This window comes from Stegastes partitus, unplaced genomic scaffold, assembly GCF_000690725.1.
Source record: "Stegastes partitus isolate 25-593 unplaced genomic scaffold, Stegastes_partitus-1.0.2 Scaffold983, whole genome shotgun sequence".
NCBI classification, from domain to species: Eukaryota; Metazoa; Chordata; class Actinopteri; family Pomacentridae; genus Stegastes; species Stegastes partitus.
This window is the reverse complement of record NW_007578714.1, coordinates 88,212-107,566: the sequence shown is the minus strand read 5'-3', so window position 1 is coordinate 107,566 and position 19,355 is coordinate 88,212. Positions and strand designations below refer to the sequence as shown.

General features: G+C 39.8%; 1 protein-coding gene across 1 annotated transcript in view; it reads left to right on the top strand.

Moving 5' to 3' along the window:
* fndc7b (fibronectin type III domain containing 7b) overlaps positions 1-19,355 on the top strand; it is a 53,117-nt gene that overhangs the window by 5,887 nt on the left and 27,875 nt on the right. The window contains exons 7-27 of the mRNA XM_008294667.1: positions 128-246; positions 1,229-1,370; positions 1,761-2,024; positions 2,805-3,065; positions 3,281-3,538; positions 4,373-4,627; positions 6,037-6,297; positions 6,385-6,648; positions 7,477-7,734; positions 7,821-8,081; positions 8,711-8,971; positions 9,690-9,953; positions 10,743-11,000; positions 11,958-12,218; positions 12,812-13,078; positions 14,045-14,308; positions 15,357-15,614; positions 15,714-15,977; positions 16,837-17,097; positions 17,746-18,006; positions 19,059-19,322. Of these exons, the coding sequence (XP_008292889.1) occupies positions 128-246; positions 1,229-1,370; positions 1,761-2,024; positions 2,805-3,065; positions 3,281-3,538; positions 4,373-4,627; positions 6,037-6,297; positions 6,385-6,648; positions 7,477-7,734; positions 7,821-8,081; positions 8,711-8,971; positions 9,690-9,953; positions 10,743-11,000; positions 11,958-12,218; positions 12,812-13,078; positions 14,045-14,308; positions 15,357-15,614; positions 15,714-15,977; positions 16,837-17,097; positions 17,746-18,006; positions 19,059-19,322 (5,226 nt within the window). The remainder of the gene's footprint in view (positions 1-127; positions 247-1,228; positions 1,371-1,760; positions 2,025-2,804; positions 3,066-3,280; positions 3,539-4,372; positions 4,628-6,036; positions 6,298-6,384; positions 6,649-7,476; positions 7,735-7,820; positions 8,082-8,710; positions 8,972-9,689; positions 9,954-10,742; positions 11,001-11,957; positions 12,219-12,811; positions 13,079-14,044; positions 14,309-15,356; positions 15,615-15,713; positions 15,978-16,836; positions 17,098-17,745; positions 18,007-19,058; positions 19,323-19,355) is intronic.

Sequence of the window (19,355 nt, the reverse complement as noted above, 5' to 3'; positions counted from 1 at the left end):
TATCTATCTATCTATCTATCTATCTATCTATCTATCTATCTATCTATCTATCTATCTATCTATCTATCTATCTATCTATCTATCTATCTATCTATCAAATAACTGTATAAATATCTCTTTCCTTCAGTCCCTTGTCCTCCCACCAACCTAAAGTTGGTACGAGAATGCACCAGTCATGCCATCTTGTTTTCATGGAACCACACAAACAACACAGACCACTACAAGGCCCAAGCAGTCGACTCTAAGGTAGTGTGTACTACACTCACCTTATTCATAGGAAAAAAGTTATTGCTGAGTGTAAGATGATGAGAAAGATTCATCAGCGAGCTGAGAATTTCTAGCAGGCCTCTTTTTTTTTTTTTTTTTAACCTTTGTAAAGAAGGCTGACTGTTTCTGCACTATATATATATAAATCAAAATCTGGCAGAAAGTGTGCCAGAATTCTTTTTTTTTTTTTAAATACAGTGGCATACTCTCATCTTTAAAAATGGTAAAACACCAAAGATAATGGCAATTATCTGTAAAAAAAAAAAAAAAAAAAAAAAAGACATTCTGGATTTAGATACAGTACAACAGTGTAATTTTATAAGAACACATTGTACAAAAATAACTGAATTTCTTTTTGTAAAAATTCGGATTTTTGATATGGACATTATTTACTGTTTTTGGCTTTTTTTTTAACAGGCAACATGTAAATCAATACTATTTTCTGTGATTTTGATAGATAATATCTGTAATCATGCAAAACTTTTTTTTAGTAAATGCTAACCTTTCCATTGTTCTGATGGTATCTCTACAATCCTGCAAACGCTTCTAATCATCTGGATAAAAAAATGTTGATGATGATTCAAAAAAATGTTTTTTAGCCTTGCATTGTCTGTACCTGTACGGAAAACAGCCACTGAAGAACTTTGTTTTGCTGGATTGGATAAAAATCATTTTTCATCCAGATGGTTAGAAGGGTCTCTATAGATTCTATAAATGGTGTCAGAACAGGAGTAAGTCTTTTACAATCGACACTCTGGATTTTCGCGTCATTCCTAGTTAATTAACCAGTGGTTACGTCTGTGATGTGACTATATGCTACAACCTGAGGGGCACAGACTGTAAGGGCAATAAAAGTGTGTACAATTTTTTTTGAGACAGCAAATAATCATTTTCCATGCCTCTAAAGACTTAATTACTAGAGTGTATATATTAAATATGTTTGTGATTCCTCTGTTCCCAGGGAGGGGTCCAGGACTGCCTGACTGACAAAAACTCCTGTTATTTCACACACACAGTGTGTGGACGACACTATGACTTCACAGTCTACGCTATGTCAAAGGGTTGCAAAAGTGAGATCAGCTCCACTGTGGGTATTCGCACAGGTATGACAACAAACATCTGAAGTTATATGGAACTTAACACCAATTTGTTTTTTCTATTCATTTTCTATTTTTTGGACAGTTTTACCTCTTTAGGTCTCTAAAAAGTATTCAAATATTTACTGAACTGCAAGGACATTCAAGAAGTGTTAAATAATGCCATCAAGTGAGGAGCTAAACTGAATTCAGGCCCAGCTTGTGAGAGCACCCTCTGGTGGAAATCCCATCCAACTAATACTAGCAAATACAGAGATGTCTGTTGAATTATAAAATCTACCAGTGATACATATATGTTTCTCCTGTTACTACATTTTTCAGCTTGCTTTAGCTTTTACACATTGCATGTAAAACATTTACAATTTTGTAAAGTAACTCAATCCGTTATTCCTCCAGCACCCTGTATTCCCCAGAATCTGCAAACATCATCCAACTGTAGCTCCGATGCTTTGCTCAGCAAGTGGGACCATGCTGAGGGAGCTCTACGCTACACTGTGAATGCCACCGGCAACAAGAAAAACAGCAACTACAGCTGCAGCACACGTACCAACAGCTGCGTTATGGAGGGTGTCCCCTGTGGGCAGCACCTGACCATCAGCATCACTGCTTATGATGATGAGTGTTCCAGTCCGGAAAAGCTTGGTCATCCTGCTGAGACAGGTGAGGAAAACCTGTCAGAGCCTGTTTACTAGACATCAGCCAGAGTGAAAGAAGCACTTACATGCTGTACTCGTGCCATTAAATAATACTAAACAAATCCCAATTAAGTAAAGGAGCAGAGGCGCTATATAATAGGAAAGGTATCATTAAAAGAGCTCAATATGCAGCCAGTCTTATAAATATACATGAAATTATTGTTAATTAATTTGTACATTTTAATGCTGTAACTAGTAAAGGTGGAGTTCCTTTTAAACATTTTTATACTGTTGGATTCTCTCTAATAGGCTGCTGATACACGATCTATATGTGAAATATAAACTACATGTTGCTTTGCACATTATTGTAAATGCCATGGTGTAAAAAGCATAGAATAATTTAGGAGTACATTCCACCACTAGATATTACACATCTAATAAAGGTCAGGTTTCAGTAATTCTGCTCTCTGCAGTGACGACAATGAATATCTGAATAATCTTAGTAACAGAACAAACATTCACTATCTTGATGAGAAACATAAGGGTTTGCTGCTTTTTATAGTTTGTTTCATTTGAATGTCTTAAGGTTTATGATTGTTAGCTGGTAAACGTAAACTCCCTAAAGGCATCGACTTTAATAATCCAAAAGTCCAGAAAATAGTCAGAAAGTAATTTTCTACTGAGATTAATAATCATGGTTGTAATTGTTAACCTCGCAATGGATTGACTCCCTCCATTCTGGTTACAGCTGCCACAAGGTTTAAAGGTGGAATTATTATTAACTGATCTCCTCCGTCTCCTCCAGTCCCTTGCACTCCCAAGAACATATCAGCTGTGAAGGACTGCAAAATCGACACCATCAATGTGAACTGGACCAGTATCTACCCCGCATTGTTCTACGTCGCCATTGCGGAGGACATCAATGGCGTCATTCACAGCTGTAACTCCATAAAAATGTCCTGCAGCATGCACGGCTTGGAGTGCAGCACCACGTACAAAGTCTATGTGATCGCCTCCAACTTCATGTGCAACAGCTCTGTGAGCGAGATGGTCACCGTAGAGACAGGTATGGTAGGGGTAAGGAAAGACACGTGTCCTTCCTGTGAACCACCATCACTTGTATCTTGCATATTTTAAAAAGAAAATCTGTTATGGATATACATCTGCTGAATGTATTAGTGCCATAAGTCCTGATTAGCATGACTAAATTCTGTATCAGTGTTTCTTTTTTAAAAATATATGAGTCTAATAATGTGTTGTTTCATTGGGATGTCTTTCCAGGTGCCTGCCCACCATATGACCTCTATTCGTACCTGGACTGTGCAGCCAATGAGGCTCTGATTTCATGGCACGGCCAACACAACATAAACTCCTACACCGCCACCATTGTGGATAAAGATCACGGACTTCTCAGCTGCAGCTCCACTACAACCAACTGCACAATACCCAACCTGAAATGTGGCCAGTACTACACCGTCACAGTCAGCCAGCACGTTGGCATGTGCAGCATATCCTCTGAGCCCATCCACATGGATTCTGGTAGAAACTCTCTGCTCTTTAACATTCACATACATTCTGACTTGCCTTCATGTCACCGTGTCGCTCACCCAAATCAGTGAAGCTTTAGAAAAATGCATAAAGGGTGGTAAATAGCACAAACAGTTTAAAATATGGCTTATAATAGTAGTTAGAATTGTGAATATACCTTTTCAAAATTAAATGAATTGAAAGTACGGTCTGGACAGTTTCAGGTAAGCTATTGCCTCACTTATCCCGTAGGTGGATTTACATACAGATACTACTCCAGAATTTAACACTTATTAATAAGAAAAAGCAAGCTAAGTTTATGTGCACTCAGATTCATTAGGCAGCTGCTCCATGTTATTTGATTTAACTGGACCTGGAGGATGGTGCTTGCATTATTACTTGTTGCCATGTGGAGGCACCCTGTGCAAAAATCGAGTTTAGTTTAGCTCAGTGTAGGTACAGCTGTGGCTAACAAACTTGCAGCGTAGCACTTAAAAAGCCCTCTGTAAACTCATTTGATTTACCGTAACAGAATGGCTTTTCCTCTGGCACCACCTTCAGGTCAAGAATCTAACACACTGATTGCAAAATTGGCTTTTCATTTATACTATGATGGTTCTGATCATCATTACACCCTGACTATGGATATGTTGCCATCTTTGTAGCCTCTGTATCAGGATCTGGAATTCTACTTTGAATTCTAGCTCAACCTACAAAGGCTGACAGAAGCATAAGATTTGAATACAACGTCACATGAAAGATAATTTAGTGCATGTTCACATTGTTAGAATCACCACCTCATGTGTTCGGTGCCTGTCTTCACCCATCCGTCTTCTCTCTGTGCAGTTCCTTGCGGACCTGCCAACCTGCACGCCAGCGTGAACTGTATGTCCGGTGAAGCCACCATCAGCTGGAAAGAGACCTGGAACGCAGAAGGCTACATCACTGTGATCTCAGATGGAAACATGCAGATGACTTATAATACCACAGAGCCAAAGCTGAGCGTGGACACGATGCACTGTGGGCAGAAGTACAAAGTGGAGGTGATGTCCGTCAATGAGAGCTGCGTCAGTCTTTCATCAGAGACATACTTCAAGGAAGGTCAGAGAAGTTAACCCTGTAAAGCCTTTTTGTTAGTAATGTGACACTAGTGTGTGTGTGTGTTGTATGGTAAGTGGAGAAGCTGAATCAATGAAGCTGATCCAAACTGATTCTGTTTGTTAAAGTTCTAAAATTCCCAGATAGAAAAAACATATTGATGTTTTGTTAAACCCTATGTTTTTTTGCTCTTGTCATATTTTTACACACTGTGGGCTAATTTTTCACTGCAATATAAAGTCCTGCATCTCTATGGAAACAGAACACAACCATGACTAGACGTGTAGAGAACTCAAAAATGTCTCGTGTGCAGTTAGAATGCCATGAATCTTTTTTAAAAAGAAGAAGAAGAAGAAGAAGAAGAAGAAGAAGAAGAAGAAGAAGAAGAAGAAGGAGGAGGAAAAGATTCATTTTTTGGTTACATATTTTCCAAAAATGCAAGAAAAAGGAAAAAAAAAAAACTCAAATCAAAATTTACATTTTTCGAGATGCTCACAAGTGTTACCAATACTGGGGGGGGGGGAAACTGGTCTACCGACACTCATAAATATCTGATTATATGCATTTTATTTGCTTCCAAACTCATTTCCTTTTATGCTCTGCGTATACACAGCCTGCAGTTCAACCCAGTTCAGCCAAAAGATCCTTGAATTTTTGTCATGGGACTGTTACTCACACTTGAGTCAATCGTTGCTTTCTGGTTGTGCCAAGTAACATAGTTTGTTTTTCACATTAATTATTTTAGCCAAAATAATACTATTTTATTCACATATTTATTATGGTTAAATGTTTTGGGTTATTTTGAGAACAAAAAACGTAAAATAAATTTGAATGATTTGATTAAATTTTAATTAAATTGAATGAAATATTTTGATTACAAGCTTAGATTTGGTCAATTTTCTTGACAGAACAGCATGCCACAGATTAATAGTTTAATAAAGTTGATAAACGAACAATTCCTGCTGTTTTAATATTGTTGTTTGACTCTAATTAAATTTATGTTAATAATGTAATGTAATTTTGGTGATTTAAAAAAAAAATACAGTGCACTTCAAACCCACCAGCAGGTTTTTGCTTTCAGTTGTTAAAGAGAACCAGGTGGCTTAAGCTCCGATTCTGTATCAGCTTAGATTTATATACTTGTAAAGAGAAAATAAGACTAATGAAATGCAAGTAAGACAGTGACTGTTGTAGATTAATGGCTTTATTGTGCATTTTGTCTTTTCACTTTTAATTTACTAATATTTTTACTAAGTCAGTAAAGGAGGTCCAAGAAAGCAAACATTATTTTTAAGGGGAGGAATACATTGTCATGTATTGATAGCTACGCTGCACTATAATACTGAGCTCCTTCAGAACACGACCGGTGGATGTAAATATATTGAACCGGTTGCATGTTTTTGCCCCTTCAGTGCCCTGTGTGCCCACGAATGTGACAATCAAGAGAAAATGCGGCCAGAGTTTTGTGGACGTGATGTGGCAAGCAAGTCGTGGTGCCAAAAACTACACGGTAACTGCCATGGATGAAGATGGCAACTCCATGAAGTGTGTATCCAACATCACGTCATGCAGGATGAAGGGCGTAATGTGTGGCAAAGCTTACAATGTCAGCGTGATAGCTATGGATGACGCCTGCAGCAGCATGAAGAGCCCTGCTGTGAAGCTACTGACAGGTACAAACTGGCAGAAAAATCGGTTTTGTAACTGTGAAATGCTGACATGCTCTCAACAACCATGTGCTCTGTGTGCTTCCTCTGCAGAACCCTGCCCTCCCACTGAGCTGATGGCCAAAGTGAACTGCAGCAATAACTCTGCCATGCTAACCTGGAAGAGCAGCCCCAATGCAATATATTACACTGGCCAGGCAGTGAGCACAGGTGGAGACCGCATGACCTGTGATGAAGGAATGGAACTCAATTGCTCTCTGACGGGTCTGCACTGTGGTGAGGAGTACACCTTCACCGTGTCGGCCTCAGACGGTGAATGTCAAAGTCCTGACAGCAAGCCGGTCGTCCAAACAACTGGTGAGAGACAGAAGCACCTTTATGTCAACATTTCCCATTTAATTATGTGTCTATGTCTTACTATTCAGCTTTTTTCTTCTCATTATCTGTTTTAGTTTTGTTATTTTAGTCCTCCTACCATATTTCCCTAAACCCTACAACTCCAAATCCAAAAACATCCGTTGACAAAACAATATTATCAAAAAATCTGTTTGGTAGCTGATCAGAAGCATCAGTCATGTAACACTCTCTCAGCCTAGTCTGCCTTTTTGTTATGACATTTTAGCCATAGAATTAACATTTTTGGAGCACTTTAGTGTAACGGTTGAGACTGAGTTCCCTATTTTAACTGCATAGAGTGGTGCATGAAAATACATGGCCCTAACCCTAATAGAGCTCTGAATGTATAGTTCTAAATCATTCATTGATCAAAACAAAGACCATTTCGGTCAACTGTGAATGTACAAATGGAAATATAAACATATGTAAGTGTATGACAGCTGATAAAACTCCCTTTGTTGAGTTAAATTGTGAGATAAATGAAAGCTCTGACACAGCTACTAAATAGAAATGTGGTGTCATCTGCATAGAAGCCAAGAACTAAATTAAATGTTAATTGTTTTTATTTTTTTTGGAGAACTTAAAGAGACCAGAAAGGCCACTTGTCATGATTTATGGAAACTCAGAGGTTTCCTAGAAACATGTAGAAATCTACATTTGTGCTGTGGAGCTTGTCCATCATCAAGTGACCAAAAAACAAACAGCTAACTCTATCACATTTAGCAACCACTACTGCTATCCTAAATTTGCAAACTATGCCTGAGTGTAACTGTTTCCCTCCTGTACCAGCCCCCTGCGCTGTTCAGAATGTGCGCACAACCCTCAACTGCACTAACAACACACTGATGGTCAGCTGGATGCCCGGATCCATGCCAGTCAACTACAGCGTCACCGCCATGACTGCAAGTGGCACCGTACTTCGCTGTGTCACAGAGGGTTCCAGATGTAACACAACTCTACAGTGTGGACAGCAGTACACTGTGACAGTCACCCCCATGAGCAGCACATGTGAAGGACCCAGCAGCGACCCAGAGATTGTAAACTCAGGTACATTTGTCAGTTAACCCAGCAGAGCAGGGTGTTATGCTAAAGACGTTTTTGCCTCTTTACCGCTCACATATTTTCTTTTGCAGTTCCATGTGTTCCTATGGAGGTCCAAGGCATGGTGAACTGTTCCACTAACACGCTGAACGTTTCCTGGGATGCAGCTGCTGGTGCAATGTCCTACAAGACCTTAGTGACAGGACCCGGAGGTTTCTCTACTTACCGTCGCACAGAGAACCAGAGCTCCCTCTTCCCTCATCTGCAGTGTGCTCAGACCTATATGTTCAGTGTGATGGCCCTCAGTGACAGGTGCAACAGCTCGAAGAGTGCCATGATGTCAGCGACAACTGGTAAACTAGTACACCTGAGCCTTTTATTTTTGAAAAAAAGCAAATATTAAAGAGCAAGGCCATGTTTTCTCACTGTCAAAGAATCTCATAGAAAGACCAAAAACAGTGATGGATTGTGTCGTTGCTCTTCATTGTTGTTCAAACAATACCAAAAACACATCACTATTAACGATATTTGCTTCAAACTGTCCAATTTAAATAAATAAATAAAACCACAACCACAACAAAAAAAAAAGTTTTGCATTTTGTTTCAGACAACAGGGAGTATCCAGAGATGGATTAACATTGCTGGTTATGGTCTTTTATTAGATTGTTGACAATATTCAAATGATTTAAACTTTGACAGCTAAATTTCAGTTCATTACTTCTTCTGTATAATGTTTTATCTTTATAGTAACTAAATTCTGGTGGATCTTTTGTTTAAGAGCATGAAAGTCACCATGGTGTTCCTTTTTCCTGAAAGCTCCTGTTGAGGATCAGAATGAGTTTTTGTAGGTGAAATATTTTAAATCCTTGCTGACAAAAGTAGAGTCGCTGCTACACTGAGAACAAAGCTGGCAACAAGTTAAAAATAATGCTTTCGATCAAACAAATGAGTCATAATCCTCCGTTTCTCCGCTAACCTGCAGCTCCCTGTGACCCAACAAACGTGTTTGCTTCTCTGAATTGCGTCTCCGGTGTGGCGACGGTGACCTGGAATGCCAGCGCTGGAGCAACTCACTACAAGGTCATCGCCGAGGCCAACGGTCACATGGACTACTGTAAATCCAATGGCACTACCTCCTGCGAACTGACCCGGCTGAAGTGTGGGGAGGACTACAGCGTGACTGTGCTGGCAGGAGATGCAAAGTGCAACAGCTCCATGCTCGCCAGAACCTATCTAACAACAGGTATTTTCAGTTTAACCTTCATGTAATCTTATGATTAACTAAGCAACACATTTTAAGATTATTAAGAGCAAACGTGGTTTCCATGTCGAATACATGACTTGTGCAAATGGAAAAAAAAAAGTCTCCGGACTGCCAGGAATGAAATTCTGAAGGAGATATGCTGAAATGTTGACATATATGCAGTCAAATTTAAACATTTTAAGTTGAAAAATCCTGCAATTCAAATGTAAACTATTTAAATCCACCCAACCTTTCTTTTTTTTTTTTTTTCCAAAGTGGCTGCCACAACTAAAAAGAATAAAAGCACACTTTGTACTGATTCAGTAGCAATCAGGACCACAGATGCAGTGTACAGGAATAATCTTTCCTATCTGGAAGCACATTTGATTACATTTAAGTGGAATGACACATATTAGATTAGATATAACTTTATTGGATATATTTGCAACATGAAAACTTTGATCAAGCAAAAAGTTTCACGTTGTAAAATTAATTTCATAAAGAAGTGTGGTCTTGTCGTGGTACTCATTTATGACAGTTTTAAACCGTTTTAAAGCTGAAATGAAACCAAAAATGCACCTTTTAGTGAAAGAAAACTAAGAATGAACCACATTTAGCTCTCGGATGTCATCTAAAGTTAGAGATGATTGTAGCGCATCGACAAGTCACCCAAGACTCCTGTAACAGACACATTTGTAATGCGTGTCATTGTGTCCAGCCCCCTGTGCTCCCATGATCCACAACCACTCCCTCGACTGCGCCCACAACCACGCCTGCGTCACCTGGGATAAAGACGACGATGCCATCAATGTAACGGTATATGCAAGCTCCAGCATGGGAGACATGCAGTCCTGCAACTCCTCCACCAACAACAGCTGTTACCTGGACAAGCTGAAGTGTGGGCACACCTACAGCGTCCATGCTGTTGCACAGGGAGCCCAGTGTTTGAGCAAACCCAGCACTGCTTTTGAGGTTGTCACAGGTATGTCTTCAGTTCAGTATTTTGTGTTCATGGTGTTGCACAGTTAACTTTAGTTGCTCATTTGACAGCAGACAAATTAAAATGTTTCAGCATACTAATTTTAAAATGAGAATTCAGCAAAGGCTCTTGAATGTGGACAAATGAGCAAATGTGGCTGCACGTCAAAAGGTCCTGCATCCCCATCAGTTGATGATCTATGTAGAGAACATGGAGATAAAAGAGTAATATTTCTCTTTTCCTATTGCAATGCAGTAGTCTGTGCTAGTATTGTATGCAGGATAAGGACTAGGATAATTGAATCACTATTTCCCTCTTTGGCTACGAAGCTTTCAAACTCATTTGTATTTTGAAATTCTACCTTTTGCTTTCACATTTTAAGAGAGTAGGTTTTAGGATGAGAACTAACCAATGTGTTTCACAAAACACAACATAAGATATCCAAAGCTTGATATATCTGCTGTGCCTGGATAGTCACTAAACCATGGCTGCATGGTTGCTATTCAGAGGAGGAATTCGGTGTACTTGGTCAATTTTACAACTCTGTAGCTGCTAAGGTGAGATTGTAGACCATGAGGAAGGTTTAACAAACTTTAAAAATGAGTTGAGAGAGAATATTTTTTTTGCTTTTTAGCAGATTTTATTTCCTATAAAGCTGAAATGTCATTACATCATTAGAGAGGGAAGACAGTCTCCGTCTGTGAGGACATCCAGCTAATAAAGAGTTGAGGATAAACTAAGGTCTAGGTTGCAGTAAGGTGTTCATGAACTGACTGTATTCTTCTCTCACAGCCCCCTGTACACCTGCAAACGTGGACCACACATACGACTGTCTAACTGGCATTGCCTTCGTGAACTGGGACGAGACTCTGGGCAGTAAGGGTTTCTACGTCCACGCCCACTCTGGGAACCACGCGACCTACTGCAGCACCGACAAGACTGACTGCTCCCTGTCCCGGCTGCTCTGCGGTCAACTGTACCATATCGAAGTGACAGCGGTGGCTGATCACTGCAACAGCAGCATGCCTGGTGTAACGCAGATACAGACCGGTAAGAGGGGGAGGGCCTGCCAGGTGTGTGTGTAGATACAGGTGACGGGTGGGTCAGTGTCTGCGGGTTTACTCTCTGCTTTTATTACATTTCAGTTATTATTGTTTGCAAGACTTGTTTATTTTTTAAATACAAATCAGGTATCCCTGACATTTTGACAGTCCCTTTTGAGTCTAAGATATATATTTCTAATTTTTTGCATTTGTACGTGTTTTTTTTCACCATTTCTGGCATCCTTTGGTTTCCCTTCACTCATGCATGTAGATGCTTTTGGAGTTTTTCCTTTTCCTTTTTGTGCATGTGAAACATCTGCAAACTTACAAAGCCCAAAGTCCACACCAAAGCAAGTTAAGCATTACACATTATGTGTCTGAAATGCCTCGTTTTAAGTTCAGTCTTTTCTGCTTGTCTATGTCACCATGTAACACACTCACATAATTTTCACGTTTAACCCTTAAAACAAAGAATGAGCAGCTTCTTTGCAGTCTGCCATTTATTTCTACATGAGAGGGGCTGGGGTGCAAGCTAACCAAATAGGAGAGAGTGATTTTGAATTGAACAAAATCGAAAACTTTCAGAGGAAAACAACGGTCTGTGGCACTGTCATGTTAGACGCATTATAATCCGTGAACAATACTGTTAGGAGCTACACATGCAACAGAACCTGCAAATGGTCCATTCTGAGGGTTTTTTTTCACACAAAATGAGTACAAGTGCAGGAATTCTGCTCTAAATGGGGACCAGCTAATATCACATTTCCCTAAATGTACTATAAAAATGTAAAAAAACACTGAAAACCTGGTAATTTCTACATTAGAGGCCTCGTGCAATAATATCTTAGAGATCAGTTCCCCCCTCCTTATTTGTTTCTACGTTTGGCTTTTACAGAGTTAATTATGCTATTTGTGCCTTTCCGTAAAAAACCACAAGACCAACTGCGTTTCATTTTCCCATCAGCCCCCTGTGCTCCCATGGATCTCAGCGCATACCTGGTGTGTGACAACAACACGGCGGCGGTGAGCTGGCAGCAAAGTCCCGGTGCAGATTCCTATACCGTGATGGCGAACGGCAGAGATGGTGACGTCAAGAAGTGCATCACAAACGGCACGAGTTGTCATCTACCCAACATGCACTGCGCTCAGACCTACATCATCACCGTCACCCCCTCCTCTAAGTGGTGCACCGGCAGTGAGAGCAATTCATACACCTACGTTGCAGGTGAGAAGGAACTTTAAAAATGCACTTTTGATCAACTTCATCCTCAAAAAAAAAAAAAAAATCAATTGTCATTATATATTTTTAAAGTAAAGGAAACAAATACAGATAATCCAAATAACATAAAAGGCCTTGGAGCCCAGTGTGTCATTGTTCTTGTTTGGCCAAGACCGAATGTTGATGTACCACTAGATGATGTACCACTAGATTCTTATATTTCTAATGTGTGTCATAGTGTTGATTTTGGCTATAACTGTATGGAATATGAAGTAACTGTCACATGTATAATTTAGTATTTTAACCCTTTTTGCAGTAGCAGTTGCCACCATATTTTGAAAACCTCTATTTAGTGCCGAATAACATCTCATGTTAACATCACAGGTCTGCAGTTAGTGGCTGAAACTGAGGGAAAAATACTTTTAGTTGCTTTTAAATGGCATTGAATGTACAAATAATGCACTGGAATAGAGGGGAGCTAAAGAAAAAAAACACGCGAGCACATGTGGAGAAAGGGATTAATGTTAACACTCAAACACTGGGCGCATGTTTACTTTTCTTCAAACTCCCGTGTTTCCCTTCTGCCATCTTTCTTGCAGGTCCCTGCCCTCCCACCGACGTCCACGCGACCCTGCAGTGTGTCGGTAACGTGGGCCACGTGACCTGGACCGCTGCCCCACGAGCTGATATGTATGTGGCCACGGCCATGTCTTCCGTCATGCACGGACATGCCCACAACTGCTCCTCCAACGGAACATACTGCTCCCTCGTTGACCTCGACTGCGGCAAGACGGTCAGCATCACTGTGGTCACCATAGAGAGGGGCTGCAGGAGCAAACCCAGCATGCCATACACTTTCCAATCAGGTCAGAGAATTACAGAAACTAAAGGATCAGTTTGATATTTCTGCTTCCTTTCCAGTACTTAGATGAGAACTGACACGACTCACAGCAGGCCTAATGACTGGAAGCAGAGAAAAACAACCAGCATGACTCTTCCCAGTGTTCAGACTTACACCTACTAAAATCTCTTTTTTCCCCTAATCCCTCAACACCATTTGTGGGTTTAAAAGGGATTTATAACCATTTCTTAACAAGTTATCCATCAGCCCTGTACTTTTGTGCCTTATATTAAGATATTGTGAAATTCTGACAGTTACAATCGCGCTCTCTCAATAACTGCAAATAACTATCACTGGCTGTTACTACATGTAATGTTTTGTTTAAGCTAGTATGCAAATTTGGGTTTAAAGACCACACAATATTAAGTTAATACAATTACCTACGTTATTATGTCAAATCAACTCATTAAAATAATGTTGGCAACTTAAACGGTTTATCTAAATAATAAAATTACAATGTTTCTCCTGTAACCATGCATTTAGTGAAGTGGTGGGAATAGATTAATTGTTTTACTGTGGAATAAAGAGCGTAATAAAGTCAATTCAGCTCATTTAAAAGAAGTACGCCATTTGTTTATACCAAATTACTACAGATATGTAACACAACAACAGGTTTTTATCTAGTGCGGCTGCATGGCTGGCAGTCTAGTCTGTCTTAACACGAAGCTAAGCTAAACACCTCTTGGCTTAAGCTGCATACTTAACCTTGTAGATAAAAGTGCGGTGTGACAATGTAATCCCCAAAATGTTAATCTACTCATTAAAGAGCTAAAATGTGTTCTTAGTGTGACCTACATTGTTTTTCAAGGCAGTGTAATAATAAACAGGTCCCTCATAATTCTCATTATTGGCTGGTTTTAACTGGCAAAAATCTACATTCAAATCAGCTAACTTACACAACTGTCTCTCTCTGCCTCTCTCTTGTCGTCAGTCATCTGCCCTCCCACTCATGTGACTGGAGTGACAAACTGCACCAGTAATGACATCACAGTACACTGGGACCCAAGTCCAGAAAGCGGTGTTGACTACTTCCTCTACTCCGAAGAAGACAGTGGGGCCGTTGCAAACTTCTCCACTACACAGACATCCCATGTGATAAAGGACCTGCAGTGCGGCGAACTTTATTCTGTCAAGGTTGCTGCCAGGGACTCTGAGTGCACCAGCGTCTTCAGTCAGCCGATATGGACTGAAACAGGTTAATATTGGTCAAGAGCCGTCGCTCACCAGCAGAAACCCCGAGCTGTTACATGGAAAAAGGTCATTCTGACAGTACCAACAGTTATTTGTCCTTCTGAGCTCAGCTAAATGTTATATATAAAACAATAGAAGAAAACAGAAAAGGCTCATGAGCCAGAGCTCAAGATCATGTCTTAAAAAGTGCTTGTCTTATCCAACTACAGGCCAAATGGTGATAAGCAAGAAACTTTTGCACTTAAAAAGCTATAAACACTGAATTCTTACAATTTTTACTTCATGAACTTTTCAGGTCCTTCAACATTTCCTTGGTATTTAAGTGGATAGTTACATGACAAACCAAAATATTTCTTATGTTTTATGGAAATATAACTTAATTTTCACATAATATTTATTCATTTCAGGTACGTTTTGTAGTAACTTTTACCTCACTGCATGATTGTCTTCCAGTGGTTTTAGCTGTCGTACTGATAACGTCCTCATTTGCGGCACTGCAGGACAAAATCTACTCTCTCGAATATCAAAAACATTTGAAATCTACAAATACATACACATGTGGATGTGTATGAACAATTTTAAAGGATATCTGCTCATATCATTTGCATTTTCATGCAATAAATTGAAAATGTTCTTTTTTTTCCTCCCATGTTTTTTATGTTCATTAAAGTTAGAATCTTTATTCAAGTGATAATATTTCACTATAAACTCCAGCTTACTGACAGCCCTTATAAGTGTCGGAGTCTTAAAAATTTTTTCACCTCCTGTCCTGTATAATTTCCAATAATTTCCCCTGGCTTGGTCTGTTCTATGAATGCAGCTGATTTAGTTTGTTCATAAACTCAAATCACATTTATTGTCATTGTACAATGAAATTCAGTTGATATTCTCGTATTAAAACGACAGATAAAAACTAAAAACAAACAAGCCATAAAACCAACACGCATAAAACACGTAGCTTAGAAAAATATTCAGTTTAGCAGCCACAACAATAAAGTGCAACAGTGAAGTGCAAGCCTATCATGATTGTTTGTTATTCTCTACTCTACCAGCTCCGTGTCCTCCAACAAACCTGACTGTCAAAACTGAATGTGCCACCAACATGGCAATACTGACTTGGGCACCGAGTGCACACGCCAAATCCTACAAAGCCGAAGTGACCGGTAACCATGGCCCCGTAGTTACCTGTTGGTCCAACACAACAAATTGCTCTGTGCGCGTGGATTGTGGACATCAGTACACAGCAGTTGTGGTTGCTTGCAGTGAGACATGCAACAGCAGCGCATCCACCACTTTAACTTTTGACTCAGGTAAATGACACCTTATCTGCTCTCAGTGTTTCTTTATGTTTTGACATTCATAGCTAATAATCAGCTTAATCAGTTCTCCTCTCTTTCCTCCTCCGACAGCTCCATGTCTGCCTGACAATGTGCACGCAGAGCTGGACTGCAACGTCAACTCCTTTGCGGTGAAGTGGAGGGGGACCCTTGACAACAGTGGCACTTACACTGCAATGGCCATCGGCAGTGACGGGTCACGCGAAACTTGTGACAGCCCAGGCACCAACTGCACCATACACAACCTAAAATGTGGCCTCATGTACAGCATCGCTGTCACTACGTCATCCATCGACTGTGGCACCATCACTGACTCTAATTACAAGCTGCAGTCAGGTAGCAAAAGTTCAATGCAAAAGCGCTTTTCCCATTAATTACAGCACATTAAACTGAATAATAACAGGAACATGACGTTGCTAATTTGCATGCATATGGCCAGCAGTGAGAGTGAGAAGACAGTGTTTGCAGCTATGATAGGTATACAGAATAATATTTCAACTTGTTTCACTACAAATCAGCTGGTGTCATTTTTCTTGATGTAGTACTGTAAAATGCAATATGTGTATGTATTTTTGAAAATCAAGAAAATAGTGCGACATTTTCAGAAACCTTCACATTCACAGTCAGAGTAGAGATGGACAGGAAACATTGGGAGACAGAGAGAAAGTGGGGAATACACACGCAAAGTCCTATGAATTTTGTGTTTACATAGTATGTACCTGAAGCCATTAGACCACCAGGGCATGATGCTTATTTGCCTTTTTGCTCTTGGATTGTCCCAACCTAAAAGAACAAGACCCCTTTATTGTCTGATGACTGAGAAGCAACAGCCATCTGCTAAGTGTAGTTCAGCACTAAGAGTGGAAACAGGCAGAAGCTGCTGGCCTCGCTTAGATAATAAAATCACCTACCTTCACTTCACAGTTCACTAATTAGCATATCATATTGTGTTTGTTTCGTCCCTACAAAATCGTGTAAATACAGTTAATTGCAGTTATATTGGGGGCCCTGTGCTTCAAATTATCTATGAAATAGATTCAGAAACAGCAAATATTATTATGCATGTCTTGATAATAGCCTAAAAGGGAATCATTTAAATGGTGCATTATATAGCATTATATAGTTGACAGCTTTTTATGTTACTCCATTACTTTTAATAACCCCCCCCCCCATTTATCCTCCTCTTCATCACCAGCCCCCTGTAAACCAGACAGCGTGTGGGTGGATTTGCAGTGCAGCACTAATATGGCGTTGGTCACCTGGAAAAACTCAGGTCCAGACCAGACCCAGCATGTGTCAGCGGTGGACAGCAGAGGAATGACCTACACCTGCAACTCCAGCAGCTCCAACTGCACCTTCGACAAGCTGCCCTGCGGGGAGACATACACTGTCCATGTGGTCGGCCACACAAAGACATGCAGGAGTGAAGCGGCTATCGCCGACCAGTTCAAAACAGGTAGTTTTAATTTCGCACACTGCAATGTACAGCAAGCTGCTCAGCATCAAGTATCGTGGTTACACAGCTACTGATTAGGAATGTTTCAACGGGTTTAATTGTGATTTTCCAAACTCAGAAACATTTAAAACAGAAGAACTGGTTTATTACATGGGAATGAAAAAATCCATCCTATAACTATACGAATAATATGATTATCTAGTGAGGAGTTGACAGGAGGAGTCAATCTCAGCTTATACTGGATGACAGTCAATGGACACCCTGGACAGATATTGTATCAAATTTACACCTACGGAAAATTTAGAGTCTCCGGTCAGCTTAATATAAGTTGCTTTTGAGACTGGGATTCTGCAGATTCAATTGTAAATAATGTATTTTATGAGGGACTTGGAAAACGATCATTTTCTACTTGTATTGCATGACACAACAGAATTTCTACTTAAAAGTAATTAATTACAATTAAAAACAGAAAAAAAACCCCTCCAATTTTAAAACTTGGTTAGCAGAGTCTTTGCAATCTGCACACCAGTATATATAATCTAATTCATTATTTGATTATTTTTAATGGGGCACTTAAGTGTAGGCATTACATTTCAAGCCTGAGTGATCCTGGAAAACACGCACTGACCCCATTGTGTTCCCCACCAGCTCCATGTGTTCCCACACAACTCACAGCACGGGTGGACTGTGGCTCTGGCATCACCGTGGTTACATGGGATGGATCACGTGGTGCCACATCGTACACCGTCTATGCTTTGGGCAGTCTCGGCCACAACGATCACTGTGACCATCACGACACCACCTGCGATTTCATAGACCTGGCGTGTGGACAGGACTATAACATCACAGTGGTTGCCCACCATGACACCTGTGACAGCATGGAAAGCGAGACCACCACTGCCTCCACGGGTAACCACATACAACCAGACGAGCTGTTTATTAACACAATTATTATTATTATTTAAAAAACAAACAAAAAAAAAGCTTAAAGGTATTCAGCGTTATAAATAGGAATATGGTCAAATCTAAAAACCAAAAGTGCTTTTCTGCATGTTTAAATATCCATAACTAAGTCTGACTAGCATACAGAAACACCCCTCTCTATTTTTGGCTGCATGGTTCCTTCCACCGTTAAAGCTCGTTAGCTCGTAGGTCCGTCAGGTATTAGCATTTTACCAGCGTTAGCATTATACCATGAAAATAATATGGCGCATAAAATACATTTGTAAATTACTACATTATTTAAAGTGGCTCTAACATGTGGATAAACCCAGAGATAATTAACATTAGGTAACAGTGTTATCTTGTCTTTTGTTGATACTAGCAGCTAAGCTAATAAGTTTAAAAAAAGAACATGGTTTTGAATTGGGTAAGTATAACACTAGCTACACTAACTTATGTAACTAACCAGCTGTTATCCTTAAGGAAAAATCCTTTTACACAAACATTCCCTTGGTCTATTTGATATTAAATGCAAAATAAAAAGTTGAAAAAAAAATTAAAAATAGGCAGCAACCTTAAGTCTTTATCGCTTAAGTCCAATAATACAATTTTGTAAAGTGCAGGCAGGAAAAAGGTACTTTAAGTCATTGTTTATGTGAGAGTACAAAGCTTCGATGGACACACGCCAACACTTTTCTTTTTGCATTTTATATTTAATAGGTTGAACAAGTTTTAGAAAACAAAAAGACAAAAAACTAATTTAATAATGAATTTAAACTTTTCATAAACGGATTATGTTGTAGTTTTTATGGCTGTCACTAGGTGGTGCTAAAGAACTTGATTTTACTAGCAGGTAAAGGTTCTGACAGTATGTTATAAAAACCTAAGCAAACGTTAAAAATTACATTTACAATGCATTCGTGGAACAATATAGTAAAATTACAGTTTGTTTTATACAGCGAATACCCACATATCCTTTTCTGTACTACATTTATTTTTCTCTTTCGCCCTTCCTTTAGGTCCTTGTCCCCACAGTGATTTGAAGACAGAACTGGACTGCAACACTAACACAATCGATGTGTCTTGGTCTCCTGGAAGTGGCATCCTCCACTACAGCGCCTCAGCTGAATCCTTTTCCATCTCACACCAGCAGACGTGCTCAACCAATGGATCCTCCTGCAATATCACCTCTCTGCACTGTGGGCAAAACTACAGAGTGAGCGTCTCTGGACAGGGACAGAACTGCCCTAGTCCTGCTCAGTATTTCAACAGAGTCAACACAGGTAGGTTGACTTATATTATGATGTAAAGAGTAA